At 44.2% G+C, this 26844-nt stretch overlaps 1 protein-coding gene across 4 annotated transcripts in view; it reads left to right on the top strand.

The window, feature by feature from the left end:
- The window catches only part of NF1 (neurofibromin 1), a 156892-nt gene that overhangs the window by 111409 nt on the left and 18639 nt on the right, over window positions 1-26844 (top strand). For 3 of the 4 annotated variants that reach the window (XM_053367583.1, XM_053367584.1, XM_053367582.1), the window contains 14 exons: window positions 2807-3239; window positions 3946-4286; window positions 6646-6848; window positions 8474-8667; window positions 10773-10913; window positions 12283-12562; window positions 14737-14951; window positions 15746-15807; window positions 15959-16073; window positions 19705-19806; window positions 21028-21168; window positions 22261-22387; window positions 24653-24784; window positions 26543-26678. In XM_053367583.1, coding sequence (XP_053223558.1) covers window positions 2807-3239; window positions 3946-4286; window positions 6646-6848; window positions 8474-8667; window positions 10773-10913; window positions 12283-12562; window positions 14737-14951; window positions 15746-15807; window positions 15959-16073; window positions 19705-19806; window positions 21028-21168; window positions 22261-22387; window positions 24653-24784; window positions 26543-26678 — 2622 coding nt within the window. Of the gene's footprint in view, window positions 1-2806; window positions 3240-3945; window positions 4287-6645; window positions 6849-8473; window positions 8668-10772; window positions 10914-12282; window positions 12563-14736; window positions 14952-15745; window positions 15808-15958; window positions 16074-19704; window positions 19807-21027; window positions 21169-22260; window positions 22388-24652; window positions 24785-26542; window positions 26679-26844 lie in introns of those variants that run through there. The other variant, XM_053367585.1, reaches the window with a different exon arrangement.

Genomic DNA, 26844 nt, shown 5'->3' with positions numbered 1-26844 from the left:
ACTTCTTGGTACTGGAAACCTCAATCTGGGACCTGCTGTGAGGAAAGATAGAAACAGAACCAAGTATAAAAGGTAGACATACACTTACCTGGAGGAGAGGTCAGCGAAGGGTTTGACTTGGGAGGTCTGTGATTCGCTAGCTAATCGCACCTCAATATTTGTCTGCCTTACAGTGGCAAACTCTAGATTCTGGAGTCTAGAAGGTGGGGATGTTTTTATGCATTGAAAGTGAATGTGCCTCTGAAACATGGTGTTTAGTTCTCCATTTAGAGAACTAAACCACAGAGATGACACATTTCCTTTCTGGTGTAAGTACCCTGTGACGTGTTAAGAGGGATGGAGGGAGAACCACCACCTTGCCTAAATTAGACCTCCAGATTGACGGATAAAGCATTTGCTTTAAGGCAAGCCTGTTTCTCCAAGCAGCTGAGTACACTGCCACGGTCATCTTTTTCCCTTTTCTTTTTATGTAAATCGATTTGGTGGGGAAGTTGATTTATTGCAGGCTCCTAGAGCCTGTATGTTGAGTCAACTCTTGAGTATGGAGGCAAAGATTTGCTGTACAGTTGATTGAGATCTGTCTGACATTCAGATTTCCATGTAAATTATCGGTGTGTGTTTCTTTCCAGGGCTGCTTTCACATTTATTTTAATTGCCTGTAGGGTAATTACTTTTTTTAGCTGGCTAAATCTGGTGGGAGGTTTGGCCAAGCAACACCTGGAGGGCCACAATTTCCTCATTATATTTTGTAAAACTACAGAGAGTTCATCCTTTGGGCTAAGCGCTTCATTCTAGCCGTTTGTACACAGGACAGTTGAACAAATAATGGTGGTGATCTTCCACTACTCCAGGATTAGTGTACCTGTTACGCCTCCCTAAGGCATTAGATTCATTGAGTAATATCTGCAGCATATACATCTATCGCGCTCGGCATTTTAAGATGTTCTCTGCTGGAATGACTTTTCCTCCTGAAACAACAGCAAAGCTTTTAATTAAGTGTACGACTGCTTTACATGGGCTTGTTTGGTGTCCTGAAAACATCTAAATGCCTCCGCTCCTGTCCCTTCATCTCCTGCTATTCATTTGAGTGCTCTTAGACACATCCAATTAAGCAGCAGGATGCCACATTTCAGCTCTTGGCAAATGAAACATCTGAATTATAATCCCATCAAATGGCGGGCTTGTAATGGAAATGCCAGTACTTGCTTAATTAGGGCAGCACTGCTCTAATAAATGACCTCGTTTTCGTCTTTCAGCGCGGGCGTAATTTGAAAGTTTAGGGAAAGCAAATAAATCGGGGTTTGATGAAGAATCCTTGCTGAGATATGGTTGCTGGTTTGTTTTTATAGAGGAAAAGTTTAAGAGTGCCTTTAAGTGGGAAGGCCAATTTCGAAGTAATTGATGTGCTATTACTCCCTTTTGCGGCTTTTCCAGTTGAGAGGTTTGGAAATTTATGTCACTGTGCTTTTTGAAGGGAATGTTTTTGGAGTTGGAGGAGGTCCTATGGGGAATTCCAGATGTTTGTGCACCATAGGTTTCTCATAGTGATGGTGTTCAAGGACCAAAAAGCGACTCACATTTCTGAGCAAGGGTGGGAGACCTGTGGTCCTCCAGATGTTGTTGGCTTTCAACTCTGATCAGCCCCAGACGGCATGGCCTGGTGGTCAGGGATGATGGGAATTGTAATCCAGCAAAATCCAGTGGCAGATGAGGAGACTTTTTCAGACTGAGGGCCACCATGCCTTATGGGCAGCCTTCTGGTTGCCGGTGATGATGGAGCAGAGGGGAAAGTGAGTGGAGCAGTAGATGTGATTGTTACCATCATACAGTAGGCTACATTCCAGCCACTCAAGAGCCAGAGGTTTCTTCACCCTCACAACTATCATAGTTCAAGGACACATTCCAGCCAGGCTAAAGCACCCAAGGGGCCTCAGAGCAGGACCAGTGAGGGGTGTGGCCTTGGGAGAGTCCCAAGGGCCAGATAGAGAAACCTTGAGGGCCACACTTGTATCGTGGACTTGAGGTTCTCCATCCCTGATGAAAAGCATAGATGTGTGTATCTCCTGCAACAAGGTGCATGCAATGTGGTTTGGTTTAATCAGACTGCAGTTTCCTACAAGGAGCTGCACGCAATCCATGTGAAATGTCTGTTTCCAAACACCAGTGATTCACGTTCATATATTAAAGCCTTCCCCAACCTGGTGTCCTCCAGGTGTCATTGGGCCACAATGCTCATCAGCCCACAAACAACATGGCCCAATTGTCAGGGATGATGGGAGTTGTTGTCTACAACATCTGGAGGGCACAACTCCTGCTCCACAGGACGACATCTCCAGATCTCATATAGTCACATTTCTTCTCCTTCCCAGCCGCTAGTCGAAGGACACCCCCCCCCCCCGAAAAAAATAATTCAGATATGTGGTGAAATAATCATGGCCCTCCTGGGCCATCCACATCTCCCCAGATTTGCCTTTAGTATAGCACCAGCTCTGTCTATAATAATGGCATTTATTGTGGCCTCTTCCTCAAGAGGAGATGAAAATTTCAGTGTTATTTCTTCCGTTCTTAAAAATTCCTTGTCTCTAACATGACAGATGAGCAAAGACTAAATTCTAATCACTTCTGTTTGTCCCTTGCCAACAAAGTCCACCCTGGAGCTAATTCTTCTGTGTTCCTATTTTCCATTAGGGGAAAGGGGTAATCTCTCTCTCACACTCTTTTTTTTCTTTAATGCAGTTGTTGAAGACGCAAGCCAAGCTGCACCCTAACATTTTCCCCCTCTCAGCTATTTATTTTTCCTTTCTAGGTTCAAGACCGGCCAGATAAACGGTGATCTGCTGATATACCACGTCTTGCTAACTTTGAAGCCATACTACGCTAAGCCATATGAGATTGTGGTGGACCTCACTCACGCCGGCCCCAGCAATCGGTTCAAAACGGACTTCCTCTCCAAGTGGTTTGTTGTTTTCCCGGGACTCGCTTACGAAAACGTCACCGCTGTTTTCATCTATAACTGCAACTCGTGGGTGAGGGAGTACACGAAATACCATGAGAGGCTTCTGACGGGCCTCAAAGGCAGCAAGAGACTCATCTTCATTGACTCGCCTGGGAAGCTGGCAGAACACATAGAGCATGAGCAGCAGAAGCTCCCGGCGGCCACTTTGGCCTTGGAAGAAGACCTGAAGGTTTTCCACAATGCGCTCAAGCTGGCCCACAAAGACACCAAAGTTTCTATTAAAGTGAGTCTCATGCAACGCTGTGGTCTTTGCCCTTAGGGAATTGTGCCATATATACATTTAGGGCAGTGTGGATTCTCCATTTAAAACGAGCAAGTGCAGAGCATTGCATGGCCCTCCAGATGTTGTGGGACAACCACTTCCATCATCCCTGACCACTGGTTGTGCTGGCTGGGGCTGATGGGAGTTGGGGTTTACTAAGCTTAGCTGCACAGTTGTATGCAGTTGTAAACAAATTCTGCTTTATTGAAAGCTTTATTCATACACAGCCATGCACAAGACTGCTTGCCTTGCTGTGACCAAGATTTCCTGATCAATAACAGATTTTATCTCTGTCTCTCACCATCTCTCCCAAAGTGACTGACCGCTTGCTAGAAGTCAACCAGGAGAAATGTTAGCTTGCTAGTTCACCATTTTCTGTTCCAAAGTAACCAGTTCATACAGCTTTCTCCTGCTAAATAGCTTGACTCCTTGAGAAGAACCCGATTTCGGAGTGGTTGGGATTCTTGTAACTAATTAATACACATACCCCCATAGAGATCGGTTGCCATCCTTTTTGGAAATGGCACATAAAGAATAAATTGATCTTACTGTTAACTAATGAAATCCCTTACTCTTTTTAAAAGGAGGTAACATAACTGGGGTTTTTTTTTGAGGGGGGAGTGCGTTGACCATGTTTTCCTTGTACAAACTAAATACCTTCCCATAGGTTGGTTCTACAGCTGTCCAAGTAACTTCAGCGGAGCGCACAAGGGTCCTGGGACAGACGGTGTTTTTGAATGACATTTACTATGCCTCTGAAATAGAAGAAATCTGCCTTGTGGATGAAAACCAGTTCACCTTAACCATCGCCAACCAAGGCACGCCTCTCACTTTCATGCACCAGGAGTGTGATGCCATCGTCCAGTCCATCATTCACATACGGACGCGGTGGGAGCTATCGCAGCCCGACTCCATACCACAGCATACAAAAATCCGCCCAAAGGATGTGCCTGGGACACTGCTGAATATCGCGTTGCTCAATCTAGGGAGCTCAGACCCAAGCTTACGGTATGGATCTCTTAATTTCAACTGGAACTTTGTAACAGGCACCAGTTTCTTTAAGGGTGTTATTGGCCTTTTCTCCTTACACCCTGCTTTGAAGCATACCGGCTACAATTTAGCCGGTGTGTTGTATATGCAGCCAGGGTTCTCCCCTTGTGTATTGTGGATCACCTTTACATTCAGAGCTCTTTGCTTGCCTTGGTTAGTGTTGAAGCCCAATTGTCTCAGTTGCGGCCGTTATGTAAAAGTAACCTTTTGAGGTTACTGAAACTTAATTCTATACAGTACAGATGTTTAGGATTCATATATACACTTATATCATTTTTCAAGCCATTGAGGTGTCAACCGATTGACTTGTGAAGTATTTTAATAGACTAAGAAGAAGTTCTTGATTCATTGGTTGGCGTGTTTTAAACATTTCTTAATTGCAAGTACTTCTGAAAACTGTGTGTGGCAAACGCCATCTTGGAAGAGGCATTCCCCATGCTCTCTCGTTCATTCACAGGGCGGGAAGGCCTCTTTTAAGGGGATGCCCAAGGCAACCCATACACTATCTAGAAAGAAAATGTGCTCTCTTCTTTAATTGTGTTCTCTGGAGGTCCCTAGGCAGACTAATCTTCAATGGATTAGAAAGATATTCTCTGGTAACCAAACAGGGTTAACAGGAAAGGACACCATGTGGAAAACAGCTTGATCTGGGGTTTACTTAACTTTTTTATCAACACACCCCCTCCCCCTAAAAAATACCCCAGCAGCCTCAGAACCAGTCTGGATTTAAAGTGGCTGAACCAGTGCATGAAGGGATACTCACTCATGATGGAAACACTAGAGTTGATCCTGGAAGCCATGAATAAAGGCAACTTCATGTTGTCGACATAGCTGACCTTTCCTTTGCCTGTCGCATATTTACCAAGCTCTTGGTGAAAGTGATGGTGTGTCTCCACCCACAGCAGTATGGACAGTCTCATTTTTCCCTAACTTAGACATCGTTGCAATCAAATCCCCAACTTCCTTCAAGGAAGAAAGGATGTGGAACAAACATCCTTATAGCTTTATAATCAGGGTTCCACGAGCTTATCTTGATGCAGCGGATTCCACATCTGGGGTCTGGACATTGTATCACCAAGGACAGAGCATTCCTATCAAGGGAATGACAACCAAAGCTAGTGAACATTCCTACCATCCTGTCACAAGTTGGCCCATTGTAGGCGGGAGATAGTGACAAAGCCTTCAGTGACAAAGCACACCAGTTTTGTTTGTTTTAATATCACATTTAATATCACATTTTTAAATTTCTGTAACCTGCCCTGGAATCTTGTGGCGAAGAGCAGATAAGAAATTGAAACCGTAATCCTGTTTTCTGTAGGGTTTTGGTGTATGAGGGAGCTCACGTTCCCGGTCCAAGAAGGACTGAACTCTCTGCACATCAACTGGTGTGTGTTTGTTCAGTCCTGCTGCCTGTACGGATTGGCTGTGTGCACTACTTCTCTAAGGGGGGAACTGTGCATGCAAGTGAACCAAGCAGGATTGAACCTCCAACCATCGGGTGATGTCACTTGACAGCCAGCGAGTGGGAAATGGCCTTGTGGGCCAAGTTGGAACCCCCAGTAGGCCAATATTGGCTCACAGACCAGAGGTCCCCCCACCCCGCCTGCTACCCCTCTTTTAGGGACAGGTTAGTTCAGGCATAGGCAACCTCGGCCCTCCAGATGTTTTGGGCCTACAACTCCCATGAGCCCTAGCTAACAGGACCAGTGGTCAGGGATGATGGGAATTGTAGTCCCAAAACATCTGGAGGGCCGAGCTTGCCTATGCCTGGGTTAGTTTTTGATTTGATTTCTTATGAGTTAGGGTCAGTGAACTGCTTCCATAGTCTGGACTCTCTCTAGGGCTAGAGGAGAAGTACTTCCCCATACGGCATCATTTCCTGCTGGCCCTGTCTGGTGATCAGAGGAGGTCCGAACAGTCCAATACTTTTCTGCCTTAGAATATCTAAGAAAGGAATTACGGGAAGTTTAGATCTCCCTTTTTCTCGTATGCCAGTTTTTGTAGAGTTAATTAGTTGATTCACCAACAGATGCACATATAACTGATCAACAAATATTTATTTTAATTGAGTTCTCCCCCCCAAACACACACACAGAGAGAGAGAGAGAGAGAGAGAGAGAGAGAGAGATATTTCCTTGGGATTTAAATTTGGGGTTTTTGCAATGATTAATCCTACATGGTAGCTGGAGCCGGTGCTACAGTCCAGAGAGCAACCCTGGTTTCAAGTGTTATGAAATTGTGTTTTTTAGTAAAGCCTTTTAGTCCCCATTGATGAAAGATTCTTTTTTTTAACTGTTTCCCTTATTCTTTGTTGCAGGTCTGCGGCCTATAATCTTCTCTGTGCCTTAACCTGTACCTTTAATTTAAAGATTGAAGGCCAGTTACTGGAAACTTCAGGTCTGTGTATCCCTGCCAACAACACCCTTTTTATTGTCTCTATTAGTAAGACTCTGGCAGCTAATGAGCCCCACCTCACCTTAGAGTTTTTGGAGGAATGCATTTCCGGATTTAGCAAATCTAGTAAGTAGATACACTTGCCTTCTGCTCTTGTTCTGACAATGGAAAGGTGTTGGTTTTGGGTAGCACTGTTACCAAAGTCATAAATGGAAGTGTTTCCTGGTTAGTGTTTTTCCGATCAAGTTCCTCCTTTGCACAACCCATAGCAAGTCCATTGGTGCCCATTTCCAAATGTAACAGACTTATCTCTGTCCTAATCTGGTGCCAGGCACTGATATGATACAGACTGCAGTCCGTGAGTGCCAAGGACGACGCCAAGCCGAGTTTATTTTATTTGAGTAATCAACCATGTCTTCCTGGTTTCTTGCTTACAGGGAAAATGCACCCCCCCCCCCCGGAAGATTGAACCAATTTTGTAAAATAAACTTTGCTGTCCCATATTAAAGTGTGTTTTTAAAAACGGCTCTGTCTTTACGCTAGCGGTCTGCTGCCTCTTCTGAAATTAAGCAGAGGGCTATGAATTGTAGCTGACAATTAGCCCTATTCAGAGTAGACCCATTGAAATGAATGGAGAGAGCTAACTTAATGCCATTCATTTCAATGGTCTACCCTGAATAGAATTGGATCCAACCCAATGTTACCAGGACACATGTTGCAGGATTCAAGTGAGCCTCTCTTAACTTGCCAAAATAAGATGTTTACTTATCAAGGGCATAGATTATGACATCAAAGGGATACAGTGTTAGGCTGCAAGCTTTCATGCTGGTTGGATGTTCCTGAGCCCATGGATGTTGGCCTTGCTTGTGTATGAATGGCCATGTGTAGATCGAAGTCTATTGTCTCCAGCCCCGCCACCCTCTTTTGAAGGGCTGCCTCTGAGTGCATTATATTGTTGTTGTTGTTTGTTTACATTTTTCTGTCACTTTATACAGCAGAAAAAGCCTCAAAGTGACTTAACAAGATAAAATACACCAATTAAGAGTAATTTAAAACAATGAACAATGCAAAATACGTAGAACAGGCATCCAATAATATATCAATAGGGCAAGTCCTACCCACCCCACTAATAAATGAAGACCACCGTAGGAGGCAACTTAATTACAAGAGGCCTGAGTAAACAAAAAGGTCTGGTACTTAAAAGACTTGGCAATGATGACTCTAGGCAAAAATCCCTAGAGAGAGCATTTCATGGGATGGGGGGGGGGAGACTAAATAGACGCGTTCTCATGTGGTTTCCCTTCACATGAAATGTAATATATGTTCAGGCCTTCTGGTCCCAGTCCATACATTGTGGTATGTATGCCCCTGTTTTTCCAGAGAGTTAATCCATACTTCCAAGGGGTCTGTTTGCCCCAGCAGAATTGCCAGCTTTCTTCAGTGCCACATCTCAAACTGCTATTGAAAACCCCCTCCATTTTAAAGTTAGTTTGCCATGCAGCATGGGAAGATGCACTTCAAGAAACACCCATCCTAAGTCACCTTTGGCAGCATGCAGAAGAACTACGTGCTCTCCTTTGGATCCCAGATGTCGTTCCTTCTTTCTAGTAATCTTCATTGGACAGTGTTCTAGGATAATAACCTTGAAAACTTTTGCACAGAATTCTGCCTATTCTAAGGGGGAAACGCCCTCTCTCAGACCTCCACACGTACTACAATATGTATGTATATATGTATTTATTTTATTTCAGGTATTGAACTGAAACACCTCTGTCTGGAATACATGACCCCCTGGTTGTTGAATCTGGTCCGCTTCTGTAAACACAATGACGATGCCAAACGCCAGCGAGTCACTGCTATTCTCGATAAGCTCATCACAATGACCATAAATGAGAAGCAGATGTACCCTTCCATTCAAGCCAAGATATGGGGGAGCTTGGGCCAGGTATTGTCTTTTTTATGTTGCAGATCTTATCTGTTTATGGGAGAAACAATGTCCTTGACAGTCGGTTAAGTATTAATTACTAGAAGGTTTGCTTCTAGTCTTGCTAGAGTCACAAATAAAGATAAATTTACGTCTACCTTAAGTGTTTGCAATTCATGTTAAATATCCAACTCTTGTTATCTTTGAACCATCTCTGCAACATCTGTTGTTGTTTTTTGCTGGACCTTGGAAGGAAGGGGGCTCAAAATGTCATATTCAGAACCTTCCAAAAAAGTAAGCAGCCAGTTTGAAACTGTTGAGGGAGATCTGTTGAATCGGTTGATTTTTTACGGTTTCCGTGTTTGATTCTGGCTTAGGTATGCAAATGTGGCTGGTCTTGAGAAAGCCATTTATTTTAATAGTGTGATAAATTGTAATATTACTTCCGTTTGGCCAGCAGGACTAGTAGAATGGGTTTAGGCTCCACCTTCTGGTCAAGGAGGGAACAAACTCTTTGGAAGTAGGCTACTCCCATGATCCTCTCGTTTGCTTCTTGCCTGTCCCAAACTGGGAGGGGTGGCTAACACCCCAGAGGACAGGATCACACTTCAAAACGACCTTGACAGATTAGAGAACTGGGCCAAAATAGATGAATTTTAACAGGGAGAAATGTAAAGTATTGCACTTGGGCAAAAAAAATGGTGACACCTGGCTTGAGAGCACTACGTGTGAAAAGGATCTAGGAGTCTTGGTTGGCCACAAACTTGACATGAGCCAACAGTGTGACGCGGCAGCTAAAAAAGGCAATGCAATTCTGGGCTGCATCAATAGGAGTATAGCATCTAGATCAAGGGAAGTAATAGTGCCACTGTATTCTGCTCTGGTCAGACCTCACCTGGAGTACTGTGTCCAGTTCTGGGCACCACAGTTCAAGAAGGACACTGACAAACTGGAACGTGTCCAGAGGAGGGCAACCAAAATGGTCAAAGGCCTGGAAACGATGCCTTATGAGGAACGGCTAAGGGAGCTGGGCGTGTTTAGCCTGGAGAAGAGGAGGTTAAGGGGTGATATGATAGCCATGTTCAAATATATAAAAGGATGTCACATAGAGGAGGGAGAAAGGTTGTTTTCTGCTGCTCCAGAGAAGCGGACACGGAGCAATGGATCCAAACTACAAGAAAGAAGATTCCACCTAAACATTAGGAAGAACTTCCTGACAGTAAGAGCTGTTCGACAGTGGAATTTGCTGCCAAGGAGTGTGGTGGAGTCTCCTTCTTTGGAGGTCTTTAAGCAGAGGCTTGACAACCATATGTCAGGAGTGCTCTGATGGTGTTTCCTGCTTGGCAGGGGGTTGGACTCGATGGCCCTTGTGGTCTCTTCCAACTCTATGATTCTATGATTCTATGATTCATCAAATTCAGTGGATTGCTTAAGTTCCCTTAATATTTCTCCTCAGGCTAGTCCTTTGCTCTGTTTCTTCCCTCTTAGCTCAGCTCTCCTTGTTCCTAACAATTTGCTGCTGTTGGTGTTCCCTTGTGTCACTGGATTGCTTCAGGTCCCCCCCCCTTTTTTTTAAAATTTATATCCCACTCTTTGTCCCAAAGGATCCCATGGTGGCAATATGCTAAGCATTCCCAACTTGGGGGTAGGAAAAGCTATGAGATCACCTGTTGGTTGGTTTGACAAAATTTGTATCTTACCATTAAAAGTCTTTCATTTCCAGGTCTCCTGATAAGTAGTAAATGCAAAAGTGCCATTTAAAAATAAATAAATGGATTATTAAAATGAAGCAAACTAACTAACACAGCACACGCAAAGAGCAACAGCTTGCTTGCACAGGTAGATAGTCAAAGAAGACTGCTCTAAGTAAAAACGCCAGCCTGAGACTTTTTTAAAAAAGTATGGGAAGTGCCCTTACCTGGAGTCTAATTGATAGCTGCAAAGGCACCCAGCAGCCTTCTCCAGGGAGAGCAATTGAAATGCAAGAACCCATCACGAGAAAAGGGCTCTCTCCAGTCGAAGATTGCGGTGGATGGATGGCAAATAGTTTGTGGAGAGCCTCCTGTGAGGTTCGGCTGAAGTTCTTATGTTAACGGATGCAAATGATTTATTGTCTTTTACAACAGATTACTGACCTGCTTGACGTAGTGCTGGACAGTTTCATCAAAACCAGTGCCACAGGGGGATTGGGATCCATCAAAGCGGAGGTTATGGCAGACACAGCTGTAGCTCTGGCATCTGGAAACGTGAAATTGGTTTCCAGTAAAGTAAGTTCTTCTCCTCCTTAACCAGTTTAAACCTAGTGAACTGTTTTGACACTGTCTCTCCACATCTGAAAAGAAACGGTATGGTCGTGTGAAGTCATCACTCCCTGCCCTCCATCCTTCCTTATATTTATCTTCAGGGGAAAGCTGCAAACCATAAGGGAGGCAATTCCTAAAGAAGGAAAGGGTTAGCTCCCTTCTCTGTCCTGCTTTGTTGGGGCAGCAGGCAGAGCGCAAGATAATTCCTACAGAGGCAGCACAACACTGTTGGCTGTGTGGTATTCAGTTCATGTTGGTGGATATGGCACTAAAACATTAAAATATAAGATGAGACCTGCTAGTTCAAACCAGAGATCTATTTAGTCCTACCTGTTGTCAGCCAGATGTTCTGGGAAGCGCACAAGCATGACTCTGAAGGCAACAATCCTTCCTAGCTGTTTCATGTAGGTTTTGTTATAGTTGTGAATTGACACTAATTTCAGTGGTGAGTCCACTTGTAGAAGCTTAAGATGCTATTTATTTATTTATTTATTTATTTATTTATTTATTTAAATCTACATGTTCTGTGCTGCTTGTCATCCCAAATAAATTTCAAAGCAGTTTACAAAGACAAAATAATGATTAAAAGCATGTCAATTAAAAAACCATAAAGTGTCACAAATACCAACAATAGTGTAGAGCATTCAGATTCTCTTTTTCCTTTTGAGTAATGCTGGGTACAGCAACGGTTGGTTGGCCCTAACATTGGTCATAAAGCCACCTGTCATCCATCAGAACAGTTTTTAAAGTATTTTTTCATGAGGTGAAGAAAGGCTTTTCCATAGCCCTGAACAAACCTTGGTGCCATTTAGAGCAGGTATTTTGTGGGGTGAGAAATCAGAGCAAAGCAGATAGCCTGCCTGAAGCATTTGGGCAAGGGGGCGGAAAAGCCGGAACAACTCTTGATTTGGCCACTGTACATGTCAGTTGAGGAAGGAAAATGTGGGGTTGCAGGGAAGAACTAGTCCTGCAGCTATAAAGTCTGCATCTCTTCCTCGTTGCAGGTACACCTGTACATGCCTTAGCAGGTTAAGCCCAAAGGCTTCCTGGAAGAGGTGTGTTTCAAGGAGGAACTTGAAAATAATCCTATGTAGGATTAACAGTGGAAAAGAAACCTAAATGTCAGGATACGCACCAACAGCTGTTGACAAGCACAATGTCTCTTTCTTTGGGAGTCTCAGACTCTGTTCCCCTGTCCCTTTCCCCTCTTGACGGTTCTCTCAAGCGTCCCTCGGGAACACCTTGTCCCTCAGGCGAACTGTGATGCTACCTTTTGTTGTTGTTCTGAACGTAGAACGCTCCTTACTAAAAGTGACTGGTTGCTCCCTTTCAGGTAATTGGAAGGATGTGCAAAATAATCGACAAGACCTGTCTGTCTCCAACTCCTACATTAGAGCAGCACCTGATGTGGGATGATATTGCCATTCTAGCCCGTTACATGCTGATGCTGTCCTTTAACAATTCACTCGATGTGGCTGCACACCTCCCCTACCTCTTCCATGTAGTTACTTTGTTGGTGGCCACCGGTCCTCTTTCCCTTAGAGCTTCCACCCATGGCCTGGTCATCAACATCATTCATTCTCTGTGCACTTGTTCACAACTCCACTTTAGTGGTAAGTCCTTTACGAGATGGTTTTATTGACTGAGTTGATCTCTCCTTTACACTTGTACTTTGTTTCCTAGCAGCTGACCTTGGGGCAGATTTAAAGGGTCAGCAGGGTCTAGTATAAATTTTGGGTACGTCAAATGTCTGTATCAGTGATGAGCAGCTACCTGCTTCCTCTTTCCATCCCGTCTTTGTTGTCCCTACATTTCTCTCTCTGCTACTTGCAGGAATTGTGAATGTCTCCCTCCTAAACACAGTGCTTTCTTCTCCTGCTGCTCAGCTGTGCGTGAGCCTGCCTGCCTGCACATACCAATCAGGACCGGGATTTTCTAGGAGCCATCAAAGTAGGGACAGTCCTGACAGCAAGGAAGGGGAAAGGCTTTGAGAGGCCTTATCTGGGTCGCAAGATACCTGTTGAGGAACAAAGATCTAGGCTAGTGCACACAAATTATTTGAAGAATCAGGTGCGATTATACAATATATCCAGTGAGTGTGACACTCACTGCATTAAACTGAACATAGGAAGGCAACTCAGTAGTGATGGGTTGATTTTAGAGTTGTCTCATCAGCTACTGAGCCATTAAGGTGCTTGAACACGTTCCTAATAATTGTTGGAGAAGTGAGTTAGATACCACAGACATTCCCTTGCTTAAAAATCTAATACAAGTAAGTGATGTTGCATAAGCCCTTTGAATTATAGCCAGTATGGTAGATCAAACTTTGATGTACAGTGTTGTGAAACTGTTTAAGGTAAGCAAAAACCAAACAAAACCCTGCACTCTCTATTTTAAATACATTATATATCAAGAGAGCTAATGGAACCTGTGCTCCATATTTGCTGACCCTGCTATGTATGACCTCTAGCTCTTCCCCTGTAGCCCTCCTTTATATTCTCCTCTCTCATTTTCCATGTAGTCACACTATACAAAGCTGCAATTTAGACTTGGGGGCTATATATTTTGTGTTTTAATAGAGTGAGGTTTTAGTGTTGCATTTAAAATCACACTGTGAGGTCTAAGGAATGCTAAGATCAGTTTGCTCCCGCTGAAGGCTCTACAAGCATCGTAAGGTAGAACAAAATTGACTGCCTGTCATGACCGTAAATTAGGGATGCATGTAGTGTTGCCATCGGGTTTAAAAATAAATTGTAGGGCAACCTTTTGCTTTTGTGGTTAAAGAAGAATACACTGTAGAGATCAATAGCTGGAGTGAAATGTGGAGCATTTAGGCAATTCTCAATCTCCCATGGTGGGTAAAGCGGTCTCCACATAAGAGGCAGTGCCACTTTGTGATGAAACAGAATTCCTCTGCCCAGGGTAAGATGCTTTCCTGCTCTGTTTACTCTTACCTTTGCTGATCTGAAGTCACCCAAAGTTTTCCACTTTGAGCTCCTACCTTCCCTCCTCTTCTCAAGCATCCAGTGTGAATTTATTTATTTATTTGGCTCTCTGATTCCATTACAAGCGCATACCTGCCTTAAAGCAGGTCAGACTATTTCAGCCCTGTGTTTAATAACTCGCCTGGTGGCCAGAGGTGAGAAGGAATTATGTGTAGGCACACAAGTGGGCTGCCTGGAATCTGGCTGCCTGGTTTCTGTATTGGTTGAAGAGCAGTCCCTCAACTTCCCTCTGCCAGCACACATGATAGGATGCTTTTTTTTTTTTACTAGTTTACTAAGAGGCTAGTATTCAAGGGTTTCTGTACTAGACACTTTGGGAGGGGAGAGAGTCCTCTCCTGTGGCCAGCATGAAAATGCAGAATGCTAGCTTCTTATCCAGGCGAGTAAAAAATGTTATTTGCAGGCTAGTAACTTTTGCCTACTTATTTACAAGGCTGGGCTGTTTGTCCCATCTAACCCCAGTATTGTCTGCTCCAACCCTCCCCAGTCTGGTGTTCTCCAGGGTAGTTGGAACTACAACTTGGGCAGGTGGGTTGTGCATTTGGAATCTTACTGGTTGTTGACATCGCCCAGAGCTGGGCAAGTAAAATGAGGAGAACCATCAGAGGCATGACCATTATGGAAGGACATTGTTAATGGTTTTACTTTACTTCAGGCCGGGTCCTAAAATAGGCACTTACCATAATATGTACGTTGTAGTGGTATGTCTGTGTGTATGTTTGCGATTTAATCTAAACAGATGGAATGAGATTTGAAGTACCTGTTTTTACTTCCTTCAACAGAGGAGACCAAACAAGTGTTGAGACTGAGCTTAACAGAGTTCTCACTCCCCAAGTTCTACTTGCTGTTTGGCATAAGCAAGGTGAAGTCGGCAGCTGTCATTGCATTCCGATCCAGTTACCGGGACCGGTCGTTCTCTCCCGGCTCCTATGAGAGGGAGACGTTTGCACTGACTTCTCTGGAAACGGTGACAGAAGCTCTGCTGGAGATTATGGAGGTATGATATGTGCAAGGCACACCATGAATGTGCCATCATCTGTGGGTTGAATTCAGGGTTGTAGTTGGTACTCAGTTAAAACTTTGGTTGCTTGTTTCGGGACAGGACACATTTTAATCAGTGATGCCAAGAGCATGGGCTTGTATTTTGAGGGAGCAAGAAAGAAAATGTTTCAAATGACCTTGCTGACAGTGAATGGCAGCTCTTGGCTTAGTCAACACATGTAGCAGACTCAGGTGGTAGTGGATTGTACCACTCCCATAAGCTTTGACATAGGCTATGCTGGCTAAGGTTATGGAAGTTGGTGACCGCCAACATTTGAAGGCCACAGGTTCCACTTCCCTGCCTTGTACCTTAGTACCTCACAAAGGACACCTTTGTGGATATCACCAAAAGGTGTCTGTTAACTTGGCAGTTAAAGACAGCAGGCAATGTATCCATAGGGAGAAAGCTGTTGTTTACTAATTACTGGAATGGGATCATAGAATAGTAGAGTTGGAAGAGACCATGTGGGTCATCTAGTCCAACCCCCTGCAATGCAGGAATCTTTTGCCCAAGGTGGGACTCGAACCCAAAACCCTGAGATTAAGAGTCGAGCTCTACCAACAGCTAATTATACGTCTTATATATAAGGCAATTATACGTATGTAATGTTGCATTTATTTTTGCTTTATTTTAAAAAATAAAAAACAAGCATCAGAAAGAGAAAGCGAACACACGCCTGAAATTTAATATTGCTTTTACCTTAACGTTATTTGCTCAGACACTGTTGCTTTTGCCTTTCTCCTCCGTAGGCATGTATGAGAGATATTCCGACCTGCAAGTGGCTTGACCAGTGGACGGAACTAGCTCAGAAGTAGGTCATTTTGCCCCCCAACCCCTGTGTTTGGTGGTACCCCTGTGTCACATTTGCTATTCCTTCAGCCATCTCCCACCCCCATCCGATTTCACTGTTGGCCTTCTTCTAGTCGGTGGCCTGCTTGATAGCTGCTTTCCCTCCTCCACAGGTTTGCATTCCAATATAATCCGTCCCTCCAGCCAAGAGCCCTGGTTGTCTTTGGCTGCATTAGCAAACGGGTGTCACACGGACAGATAAAGCAGATCATCCGGATTCTTAGCAAGGTATGTACCCTCTTTTCCTGTCCGCTGTTGCTTTTCTTTTCATGTAGCTCTTATTTCCAGGCTAAGGCACTTCAGCCCATTAAAACGCATACCATCTGGGATGCAAGCAAGCATTCAACTCCTCCTGTGAAACATTTCGGTGCTGTGCAGTACGCTACAGTCACAGAAGGCTTGAAGTCTTCTTTCTTTCCAAAAATTTTTTATTCATTTTATAACACAAATAAACAACACAAACAGAAAAACAAACAATACAAACAAATTCTTGTCTTGTCCTTATTTTTTCTAAACATCGTTAGGTAGGCTCCCCCAAATCCCCTCTATCTGATTTTCATTTTACCTCATCTTTAGCAGTTACATATATCATAATTTCTAACCATTATTTTTTTATCACACTTACTTTAACCATAAAAATCTTCACATTTTATTACTTACAGATAATACTATTTTAAAATACACTATCTTCTACTTCTAACCCTACAGCCTATATCCACTTCCAAAGCTATTCTAAGATTTAAATATTAACATAATTTTTCAAATATTCCTTAAACTTCTTCCAATCTTCTTCCACCGTCTCTTCTCTCTGGTCTCGGAGTCTCCCAGTCAGTTCAGCAAGTTCCATATAGTCCATCGTCTTCATCTGCCATTCTTCGATAGTTGGTAAATCTTGTTTCTTCCAATTCTTCGTTAGTAATATTCTCACAACTGTTGTGCCATATAGAAAAGAAGGCTTGAAGGCTTGTGGCCTTTTTGTGGCACTGTCTGAGGAGTTGTGGTGGTTCAAGGCACCCCGAAATATTTAGGGGTGCTTGTCTGCCTCCTCACACTTGGATGTGCTTCTCCTGGGCCTGGCACTGCTATATAGAATGCTTGGGCTTGTGGCATCTGCCGCGTTTTGTGGCAGTGGGCATTTTCCCCGTCACATTGTACTTTAGCTGTCAATAAGTTCACCATTCTGGTTGCCCAGGATTACACTCTGCTTAGCTCACAACCCAACTCTGAAAAACAACCCTAGATCCAACCCTATTGATGACACTTTTGAAACAAGCCCATAAATGAGAAACTGACAATCTGTGGAGGGGGAAGCAGGGCTTTCAGGCTACGTGAGGAACACTCCTCTCAGCCGCTTCAGTTTTCTCCTGGAGGCCTTAAAGGATACATCTCACAGGTTGGATCTGTCACTTTGTGAATGGAGGCAGAATGTGAAAGTAGTGATCCAGCTGCTATATATTGCATAGTCCAGCAGGAGGCCAGTCTGCTATACTATTGCTTTACAGCTTGTGTTGTAATGATAGGCACCCTTACCTCAGAGTAAGACCCATTGAAGGCAGTGTAGATATGCTTAGGATTCTGCTGCTTGTCCATTGTTAACATATTAGATCTTGTAATGCAAAAGTGGGCCTAAAAAGATTGATGAGGGCATTCTCAGGATACTGCCAAAGAGAACAGCTAGCTGTGAATTACAAGAAAACTGAAGTCATGGTGTTTTCAAGAAACTATAGGGCCCATAGATAGTATATGGATAATCAGTTGATTGAACAAGTTAAAGTCTTTAAGTACTTTGGCCTTATTTTTCAGTCAACAGGGTCATCAGAAATATGCAAAGAAAAGTAGTCTCAGAGTGCCAAAAGTCTGACATTCTTTTTCCATACAATAGGTGGCAAACACATACCAGCACTTGAAGTGTTTCAAGCTAAACCTCTAGCACAGTTACTCTTTGAGGCTCAGATTTGGACTGGATCTACAGAAGCTGTTCATTCTAAGTTCCTAAGGCAATTTTTTCCTGTTCCGTCCTGTGTTCCAAATGCTTCATTGCGCTTGGAGGCTAATCTCCCTTCTGTTGAATTACAGATTTGGTGCAGGACATTTAATTATTGGCTTCGCTTAAATTTAAACCCCACTGGTCTACTACCCTTAGTATCACAAGATTGTCATGAGAGCACTTGGACTAAAATTGTCAACCAAAAGCTTTACTTTTCTGGTTTATCACAACATTTATCAAAGCAAATAATTTAATTAGACAGTGCCTATATATCGAGTGACAGAAAAATTTGGCCACAATAAGGAAATTTTGTCCATGGTATAATTATTTTGCACCTAGTCATTTTGACACATTGGCACCCTATTTGCAAAATTTAACAATTCCAAAATACAGACATGCTTTCACTTTCACAATATTGAATATAATGCCTTCAGCTGTACTTGTGAGTCGATTTCAAAAAAATCCACTGGGAAAATGGTTGTGTCCCTGTGGAGATGGCAGTATTGAGTCAGTGGCTCATGTGCTTCTGGCTTGCACTCTTTATAAAGAGTTGAGGAGTGAGGTTATTACTCCATGCCGGGTCGCTCAACCATTGCTACCATGTCCTTTCTTTTAGCAGATCAAGATGATCCAGTGACAGCAAAAACTGCAAAAATAAAATAAAATAAAATAAAACAGCAGGGGCAATTCGAATAAGATCTATTATTTGATTATTGATTTAAACCTCCAGAACGTATTTTGTATAGTTAAGTTTTTACCTCTATCTTCAGTACATGGATTTTTAAAAAATTGCTATGGCTTGTGGCTGATGCAAATAAAGATTCTTCTTCTGATCTTGTAATGGGCTTACTTGTATATCCAGCTGGTTTTCTGCTTAAATCTTTCAACTGGGAGGTACTTTTGTTGCTTCTTTGTTCCCAGAAGGGGAAGTGCCGTAGCTCACTGGCAGAGCACTTGCCTTGCATGCAGAAGGCCTAAGGTTCAATCCCCAGCATCTCTTGGGAGAGGCTGCTGTCTGAAATCCTGATGAGTTACTGCCTGTCAGTGTAGACAGTACCAGGCTAGATGGAGCAATGGTCTAAGGCATCTTCCTGTGTTCCATATTTAGGCTAGAGCTGCATGCTACTGGTACAGCAGAGAGAGGCTGTGGTTGGTCCTGAATGGGACTGTAGAACAAATGAGTCCAAAGGGAAGTGTTGTCATCAGAGGACTCAATCTTCTGCACAAATAGGGGGAAATTGTGGCATAAAGAATAGAAAGAGCAGAGGGGAACAGCTAGACTTTTCGCTCAGCTGTGAAAGGGATCAATAAAGGGAAAAGATGGGAGCAATTTGTAGACTAACAGCTTGATGCTAGAATGAAAATAAACATGAAAGCATTTCTGAGGGGGTGAAACCATAGTGACACGGGGGTGAGAGAGGTTCACTTTAACACATGCATTTGTGATTGACAGAAGCGGGAGGTGGTTGGAGAGTAAGAACGCAAAAGGAGAGACTGAGCTTCAGCCTGGTATTTCAGTGTTGTTGTTTTTTACTATATTTACATAGCTGCCCAACAAAGCATATTCTGCAATATGAAATAATAATAAAAACTAAAAGCGCAGATTCTAAAGCTAAGAGGATGACTCCATGAAACAGACATTATTGAAAATGCCTGGGGGAGCAAAAAGGTCTTCAGATGAACTTCTGCAGGAAGACCGATCCATATAACTAGGGTTCCACCCCTGAATAGTTCCTCCTCTCCCTAGTGACAACCCACCTTGTGTTATTGGGCAGGGGCAATGCAAATCAGCTTTTAAAATCTGGAGCAAAGAGAAGGGGAGCCATGCCTTGCAATCACAAGCCAATCCTCTTTTTCCTTTCTTGGTTACAGGGTCTCGAGAGCTGCTTGAAAGGCCCCGATAACTACAATAGCCAGGTTCTAATAGAAGCCACGGTCATAGCACTGACCAAGCTGCAGCCACTTCTCAATAAGGTAAGCTGCCTCGGGGCTCAACAGCCTCTTCTGCATTGCTGTTTGCAGCAAATACAAGGTGGTTCGAATGAGGAGGCTCCAGTAGCTCAAGCGCAGGTCTTCAACCCGTCTTTCTTCTCTGAACATCTTCTTTGCTGAAGAGGAATTTTTAAATGTTGCTGCTGTACATAATTGGCAGAGGGAACTTAGTATGGCCTGGCTTAAGACACTGTGGCCTGATGTCATGAGGACCATTCCTTGGGTTTGCACATTCTCTCCCTCACACATTCTACTTCTTCACCTTACTTCTTGGTTCTCAGCAAACCATGTTTTCTGTTCTGTTTGAGAGGCAAACTATGGTTTGCTCTAATGGTAGTTTACTTGACTTGGTCATAATCAGGAAGTTAGGGAAGGAATCAGAGCACCCACAGGCTGGGGGGTGTGTGTAGAGGGGGTGTTTGAGTCTGAGGTGTGGCACCAACAGCTAAATGCTGGTGATTTTGAGTTGGTTGTTTAGCAAGTAAGTGCCTAGCATGTTTTCAGTCTCTGCCAGCCCAAGCCCAGGATACTGAAGCACAGTTTGAAGTGGAATTTAGGATTCCATCTTTTCTCAGAGCTGGTAATTGTAGCTTCCTTGTTTCGATGAAATGGGAAACTGTGGTTACTTAGAGACTTCCTGAAGAGAGTAGCTGTATGTGTGGTCAAAAGGCTGTTTGGCCACATAGAATTGTAGCATTGGAAAGGTCCAACTCTCTGCAATGCAAGAATCTCAGCTAAAGCATCCATGACAGATGGCCATCCAACTTCTGCTTATAAACTTCAAATGAAGGGGGATCCACCAGCTGAGAGAGCCCATTCCACTGTCCAACAGCCTTTGCCATCATTAAGTTCTTCCTAAGGCTTAGTCAGAATCTCCTTTCTTGTGATTTGAGTCCATTGATTTGGGCCCCAACCTCTGGCACAGCAGAAAACAAGCTAGCTCCATCTTGCATCTTTACATATTGTGGCTTACTGAGCCGCAGCATATTATCCAAACCAAGCCAACAGGTACACAAATGTGATTCTCCCCAATTTGCATATATTATACCAGTTATAGGCCCCCTTCGGCTTCTAGGGTTGTTTACATTGCAAAATGAATCCAGTGTACGTGATGAATGCAGCGTGTGACTTTCTGCTTTGGCTGTTCATCACAGAAACAAGTTTTGCATTTCAACCTGGTGGCTTTTCCCTTCCCCTGTCCAGGACTCGCCTATGCACAAGGCCCTCTTCTGGGTGGCCATGGCTGTTCTGCAGCTGGACGAAGTCAGTCTGTATTCAGCAGGCACAGCTCTCCTCGAGCAGAATCTCCATACCCTGGACAACCTTCGAGTATTCAATGACAAAGTAAGTCAGCCACTTGTCAGGAAACATCAACACACACACACACACACACACACACACACACACACACACACACCTGAATACTCTTTAGTTGTGCCGGCAATTGGAGGTGAAACTTGCTTGAAAAACGGTGCGTCTTTCCTTTTGAGTGATAACTTGAGTGTTGAGAATGGAAGCAATTCCCCCACCCTACTTCAGGTTATTTAAAACAGTAATGGAGAAAATAATAATAAAAATGACAACAACAACAACAACAACAACAACAACAACAACAACAACAACAACAACAACAAATAATAATAATAATAATAATAATAATAATAATAATAATAATAATAATAATAGAAGATGATGTGTATGGGAATTGTCCAGTTGTGCTGCAGGCTTCATTAAAACACTGGAGCCAGAGGAACTGCAGGTTGTCTGGGAAGCCTACAAAGTACCGTATTTTTCGCTCTATAAGACACACTTTTTCCCTCCTTAAAAAGTAAGGGGAAATGTGTGTGCGTCTTACGGAGCAAATGCAGGCTGCGCAGCTATCCCAGAAGCCAGAACAGCAAGAGGGATCGCTGCTTTTGCTGTGCAGCGATCCCTCTTGCTGTTTTGACTTCGCTTCGCTGGAGAGTCGCTGCGCAGAGAGGGAGAGCTTCTAGAGCGAAAAATACGGTAAGCTCCTTTCCCGTGGATGTTCTTTTGTACCACAAGAGTCCACCGTGGTTCCTATCTCGGGTTTTGGTGGCGTGACTTTATTAGATAAAAGAGTTGGCTAATTTGGCAGGTAGTCTTGGGAATGGTTCTCAAGAGTCCTGGCTGCCGTGGATTCAGGAGCTCCTGAGAACCCCACCCTTATTATAATCATTTTTGTGCAAATATATAAAATAATACCAGGCGAAACAAAATAGAAAACCATAGCAATATAATTTCTAATGAATGAGCCCTGCCAAATACGTAATAATTTTAGCAGACTTATAGTTTTGTTTTATATTCCTGGCTCTTTATAGTATTAGACATTCATGAGCATGGTGGACCAGCATCTCTGTCCCCCGTCCCCCCCCCCCGATGATTGTGATGGTCTGTACTTTGGCTTCCCAACAGAGCCCTGAAGAAGTTTTCATGGAGATCAGGAGGCCTCTGGAGTGGCACTGCAAGCAGATGGACCATTTTGTGGGACTCAATTTCAACTCCAATTTCAACTTTGCCTTGGTGGGGCATCTGCTGAAAGGTAGGCAGGTAGCCCAAGTGGGCCTACTTCCTTTGTCTCAGACCATGTCAGTTGAAGGTATGTGACCCACTGTTTACAGACACCCACTGAAACATTTCCCCATCAGGTAAATATTCCCATCAGGTTTTATAGAGGCAGTTTCATTGGTCAGGCTGCCAGGTAATTGACATTTAAAGCACACCATTCAGCCCACCACAAAAATCCTGGAACTGTACCCTTCACAGAGTGACACTTCCAAGCGCCGTTAAGGAACTAGAGTTCATAGGATTCTTTCAAGGGAAGTGCTTTGAATGTGCTTTAAATACATAGTATGCACACAGCCTCTGATTGTTTGGCAGACTCAGAGGGGGGCATGATCAGATTGGCAGCTGGCTTCAGATTAGCTGCAGCCCCCAACACAGCCAGTATTTTGACTGCTTGTGCTGTAGACGACAGATTGTGTGTGTTGTCTTTCTGCTGACATTCTGTGAAGGAGGAAGCATTTATTGATATGTTTTCTGCTTGCTTTTCCGCATCTTATTTATGATGTGAATCTCACATACCTGTAAAGCTTTGTTCTCTGTTAATACATAAAAGGAAACTCTTAGTCTCCTGTTCCCTAGGATTCTCAAGGGGCCGCCTTTATTCACTGCCATTAGAGCGGCAGTGAAGAATACAGAACACCTCCGAATCAACGGAATGGAGGGCAAGGGGAGGGAGGGCTGGGAAGGACAAGTCAGTTGGCAGCACTTGGAGGGAGAGAAGGAGCTGAGGAGAGAGACCTGTGGGGAGGAGGAAGTGGAGGAGAAAGCAAATGGACCAGACCTCAGAGAGCAGGAGAAGAGTGAACACAAGCAGCAGAGCCAGTAGGCTGAAAGACTGTTTTTATGATGCAAACTGAGAGGTATTCCATAATGTTTCTAGATACAGATAATCCTTGTTTTGCACATGTTCAAAGCCAAATGTGCGGGCCATTTTTGGGCCGGGAAGAGCGCAGGGCTCCGTTGTACGCTCTGCCAAATCAGGGGTTGCCTGTATCCATTGCTGAAAACCATAGGAGGGGAGAGTGCTCTTGTGCTCAGGTCCTGTTTGCATCTCCTTGGCTACTGTGAGAACAGGTTGCTGGACTAGATGGGCCATTGGCCTGGTTCAGCAGTCTCTTCTTATGTTCATATTCAGCTAGGAACATAGGAAGCTGCCTTGTACCATTGGTCCACCTGGCTCAGCATTGTCAACAGACACACTTGGCACAAGTCAAGTGGTAGATTTGGGTTGGGCTGTGTGTGCGCATTGGGAGTGGGGTGTGGGTGGGTGCATCTTTTCCTCGTTTAAATGTGTGTGCTTATACAATAAATAAATCTTCATATTCATTAGACTCCAGAGTGATTACCCGTTTGCCTTTCCTCAGCTGTGGTTGAGAACCGTGTGCATTACTTTAGGATGCAGAGGAGTAGATGAGCTGAACCCTTTTGGGCTCCAGGAAGCAGTTCCTGGAATGCTCTCCTATGGGAAATTATCTGTGCAGGTAGAGAAACAGCACAACAGGAGTAGGCTGGATTAGAACTCTTCTTCTTGAGATGCTAGTTTTCTACTTGCGGGGAGTGGTTACGGGGTTGGGAATGGCATCTTCCACCTGGCAGGTTGAGGTGATCTAGTCTGTACCATAGGTTCCCCCCCACCACCCCATGTGCAGACAGAGCCCAACAGAACCCTAGTCAGCCATTCTTGTAATTGGGAAATTCCACAACATGTGATCGAGGGGCAGCAGAGAGGAGCTCACTAGCTCTGCTCTCCTCTGTTCTTGTCTCCCTCTGTGATCTGAAGGGCAACTGCCTGGAGAGGTGAGCCTGCTTCTGCTTTTGAAAGTTCTGGGCGGTGTAGACCCCTGAATTTCCAGGAGTGCAGGAGGCTTCCTGCTTCAAACAGTTGCCCTTCAACATGTGGAGGGCAACAGGAAGAGAGGCCGTGTGCTTGTCCATCCCCCGCCAAACATACACACACACACACACACACACACACACACACACACGAATTTTCCTTATTAGAACATCTGAATTTGGTTAGTGAGATGGGCAGCTACTCCTGACCAACTCACAGTTGTCATTGCATCCTTAATCAGATTATAACTTCATTGAATTTCAGTCCCTGTGAATGATGCCTATCTCTGTCCTCACTAAAGAACCCAAAATACATTGTGTGACACCCCCCCCATCCATAAAATACTTTGCAACCGTCTTCCTGCTCCTGTAGATAACTGACTGCTTAATGCATTTTTTACCCGTTTAGGCTATCGGCATCCCTCTCCAACCATCGTGGCAAGGACAGTCAGAATTCTACACACGCTCCTTGCTCTGGTGAACAAACATAGGAACTGTGACAAGTTTGAGGTGAATACCCAGAGTGTGGCTTACCTTGCAGGTAAAAAACCCCAACTCTATTAGGCTTGTATCCAATCCAATTCTAGCATCCAGTCTGACCCTTCTTCTCTTTGCTATTAACAAAATGTAAACCACAAAGGAGAGAGCTGGTGTGGTGCAGTGATTGTAGCGCTAGATTACGGCAGCATCCTCCCCCAGCCATGAAGTTCACTGGGTGATTGGGGATCCCTTAGTCTGTCTTAGTCTAACCTATCTGGGAGGGTTGTTGTGAGGATAAAGATATGGCTCAAACTGCATAACCACCGTGACCCCTCTGGCCAGCCACAGCCATTTCCCCATCTAGCCGATCACCTATAGCCCTGGCAGAACAACACTCAAGTACTGATGTTAGTGTGTGCTGAAGTTACCTGGTGGCTTCCGTGCTGCTGAAGACCTTCACGGTGGCAAGACACACTGTTTTCACTTGTCTTGGCACTCTTGCCTCTGGTCCCATCCATTTGGTGGAGGGCCGAGGGCCCAAGAAACAGGAGAGCCTCAAGTTCCAGTTTTGCCCCAGGAAGAGTGGCTGATTCAGCACCCTCAGAATGGTTGATGATTTGGGGCAAAGGGAAGGCACCCTCCCCAAAGGTTACATGGGAAAGGGCTGCCCCCACCCCAGCCAACTCCAGAATCTGACTCCAAGGAGTATGTCTGTGCCTTAAAACAGGAGAGAAATTCACAGGCATGAGGAATCTGTGGCTTCCCAGATGTTGCTGCCCAGTGCCTACCATCCCTGACCAACAGCATCTGGAAGCCGCTGTGTGGGGAAGCTCTGGCCCACCAGCTGTGCCAAACTCCCGGCTCCCATCAGCACCAGCTTGCATGTCCAGTGGGAGTTGTAGCTCAGCAAAGAAAGATAAAGATGGATGGGGAGAGAAATGTGTGTACTGTTTTGAGCTCCTTGGAAGAACATACAATAAAGGAAGAACTATGTTGTGTGTGTCGTTTTCCCTTTCCCACCCTTGAAGAGCTGGCTTTTTAAAGGCTAAGCCTCTCCCAGCTCAATAGGATGGTTTCTGGAGCGTTTTCATCAGTACGAGTGAATCCTCATTTTATATTGCAAATTTATTTCTTTGCTTCTTTTAAGCCAATCACTGAAGCTTTTTTCAATGTGTTTGATTTCGGAATTTATATCCCGTTCTTTGTCCCTAGACCTCAGTTAAAAAGTTTTTAAAATGTTGTATTAAATTTATATTCTGTGGAGCTCAATGCAGCATACATGGAGCTTCCCCAGCAGCCTCCCATCCAGGCACTGACCATACCCAGCCCTGCTTAGCTTCAGCAAGGAGGCTGCATCATGTGCCTATGGACTGTGCCCTGAGGCCCCCTGTGGAATTTGGGAACCTGTAAAAATGATGCCAAGCAAGCGCATTGGAGTGCATTGTGCTTATTTTCTGCAACTGATTCTGTTTCTGCCTGTCGTGGAGAATAGACAAGTGTCGTGCAAGGCACCAAAGTCCCATTTTGACACCACTGGGACTCTGCTGAACCTGAACCCCTTCTTCCGAGCACTTGCCAATGTGTTTTTGTAGCCTTCCTTTGGGGTCCTAAGGGCTGGATTCCCGCCTGCCCCACCTTGAGGGAAGCTTGGAATTCTGAATTCTTTATGCAATAGCAGCTTCTGGACCTGCACTGAGTAATAAGAGAGCAGCTACATCCTGCCTTGCTTTACATATCATGATGGTGCTGTTAGGCTTTGGGAGATTCTGCAGCCAAGTATATACTTTGGACATCTGTTTCCTTCCTTTTATCATTTAAGCTTTACTCACTGTGTCCGAGGAGGTTCGAAGTCGGTGCAGCCTAAAGCATAGGAAGTCTCTCCTCCTGACAGACGTTTCGATGGAAAATGTTCCAATGGAGACATATCACATACATCACAGCGATGGCAGCTTCAGGTCAGGGGTCCTCCTAAATTTTTCATAGGATGGTGCATTTTAATTTGGGATCAAGGAGGTTGTGTGGGGAAGGACGTAGCTCGCATGCTTTGCTTTCAAAGGCGAAGGAAACCTGCTTGAAGCCCTGCAGAGAAACTGCTGCCAGCCAGTGTAGACAGTATTGAGC

The sequence above is a fragment of the Podarcis raffonei genome, chromosome 15 (assembly GCF_027172205.1).
Source record: "Podarcis raffonei isolate rPodRaf1 chromosome 15, rPodRaf1.pri, whole genome shotgun sequence".
Taxonomy (NCBI): Eukaryota; Metazoa; Chordata; class Lepidosauria; order Squamata; family Lacertidae; genus Podarcis; species Podarcis raffonei.
The sequence above is the reverse complement of the archived record's forward strand: the minus strand, read 5'-3'. Positions and strand labels throughout refer to the sequence as shown.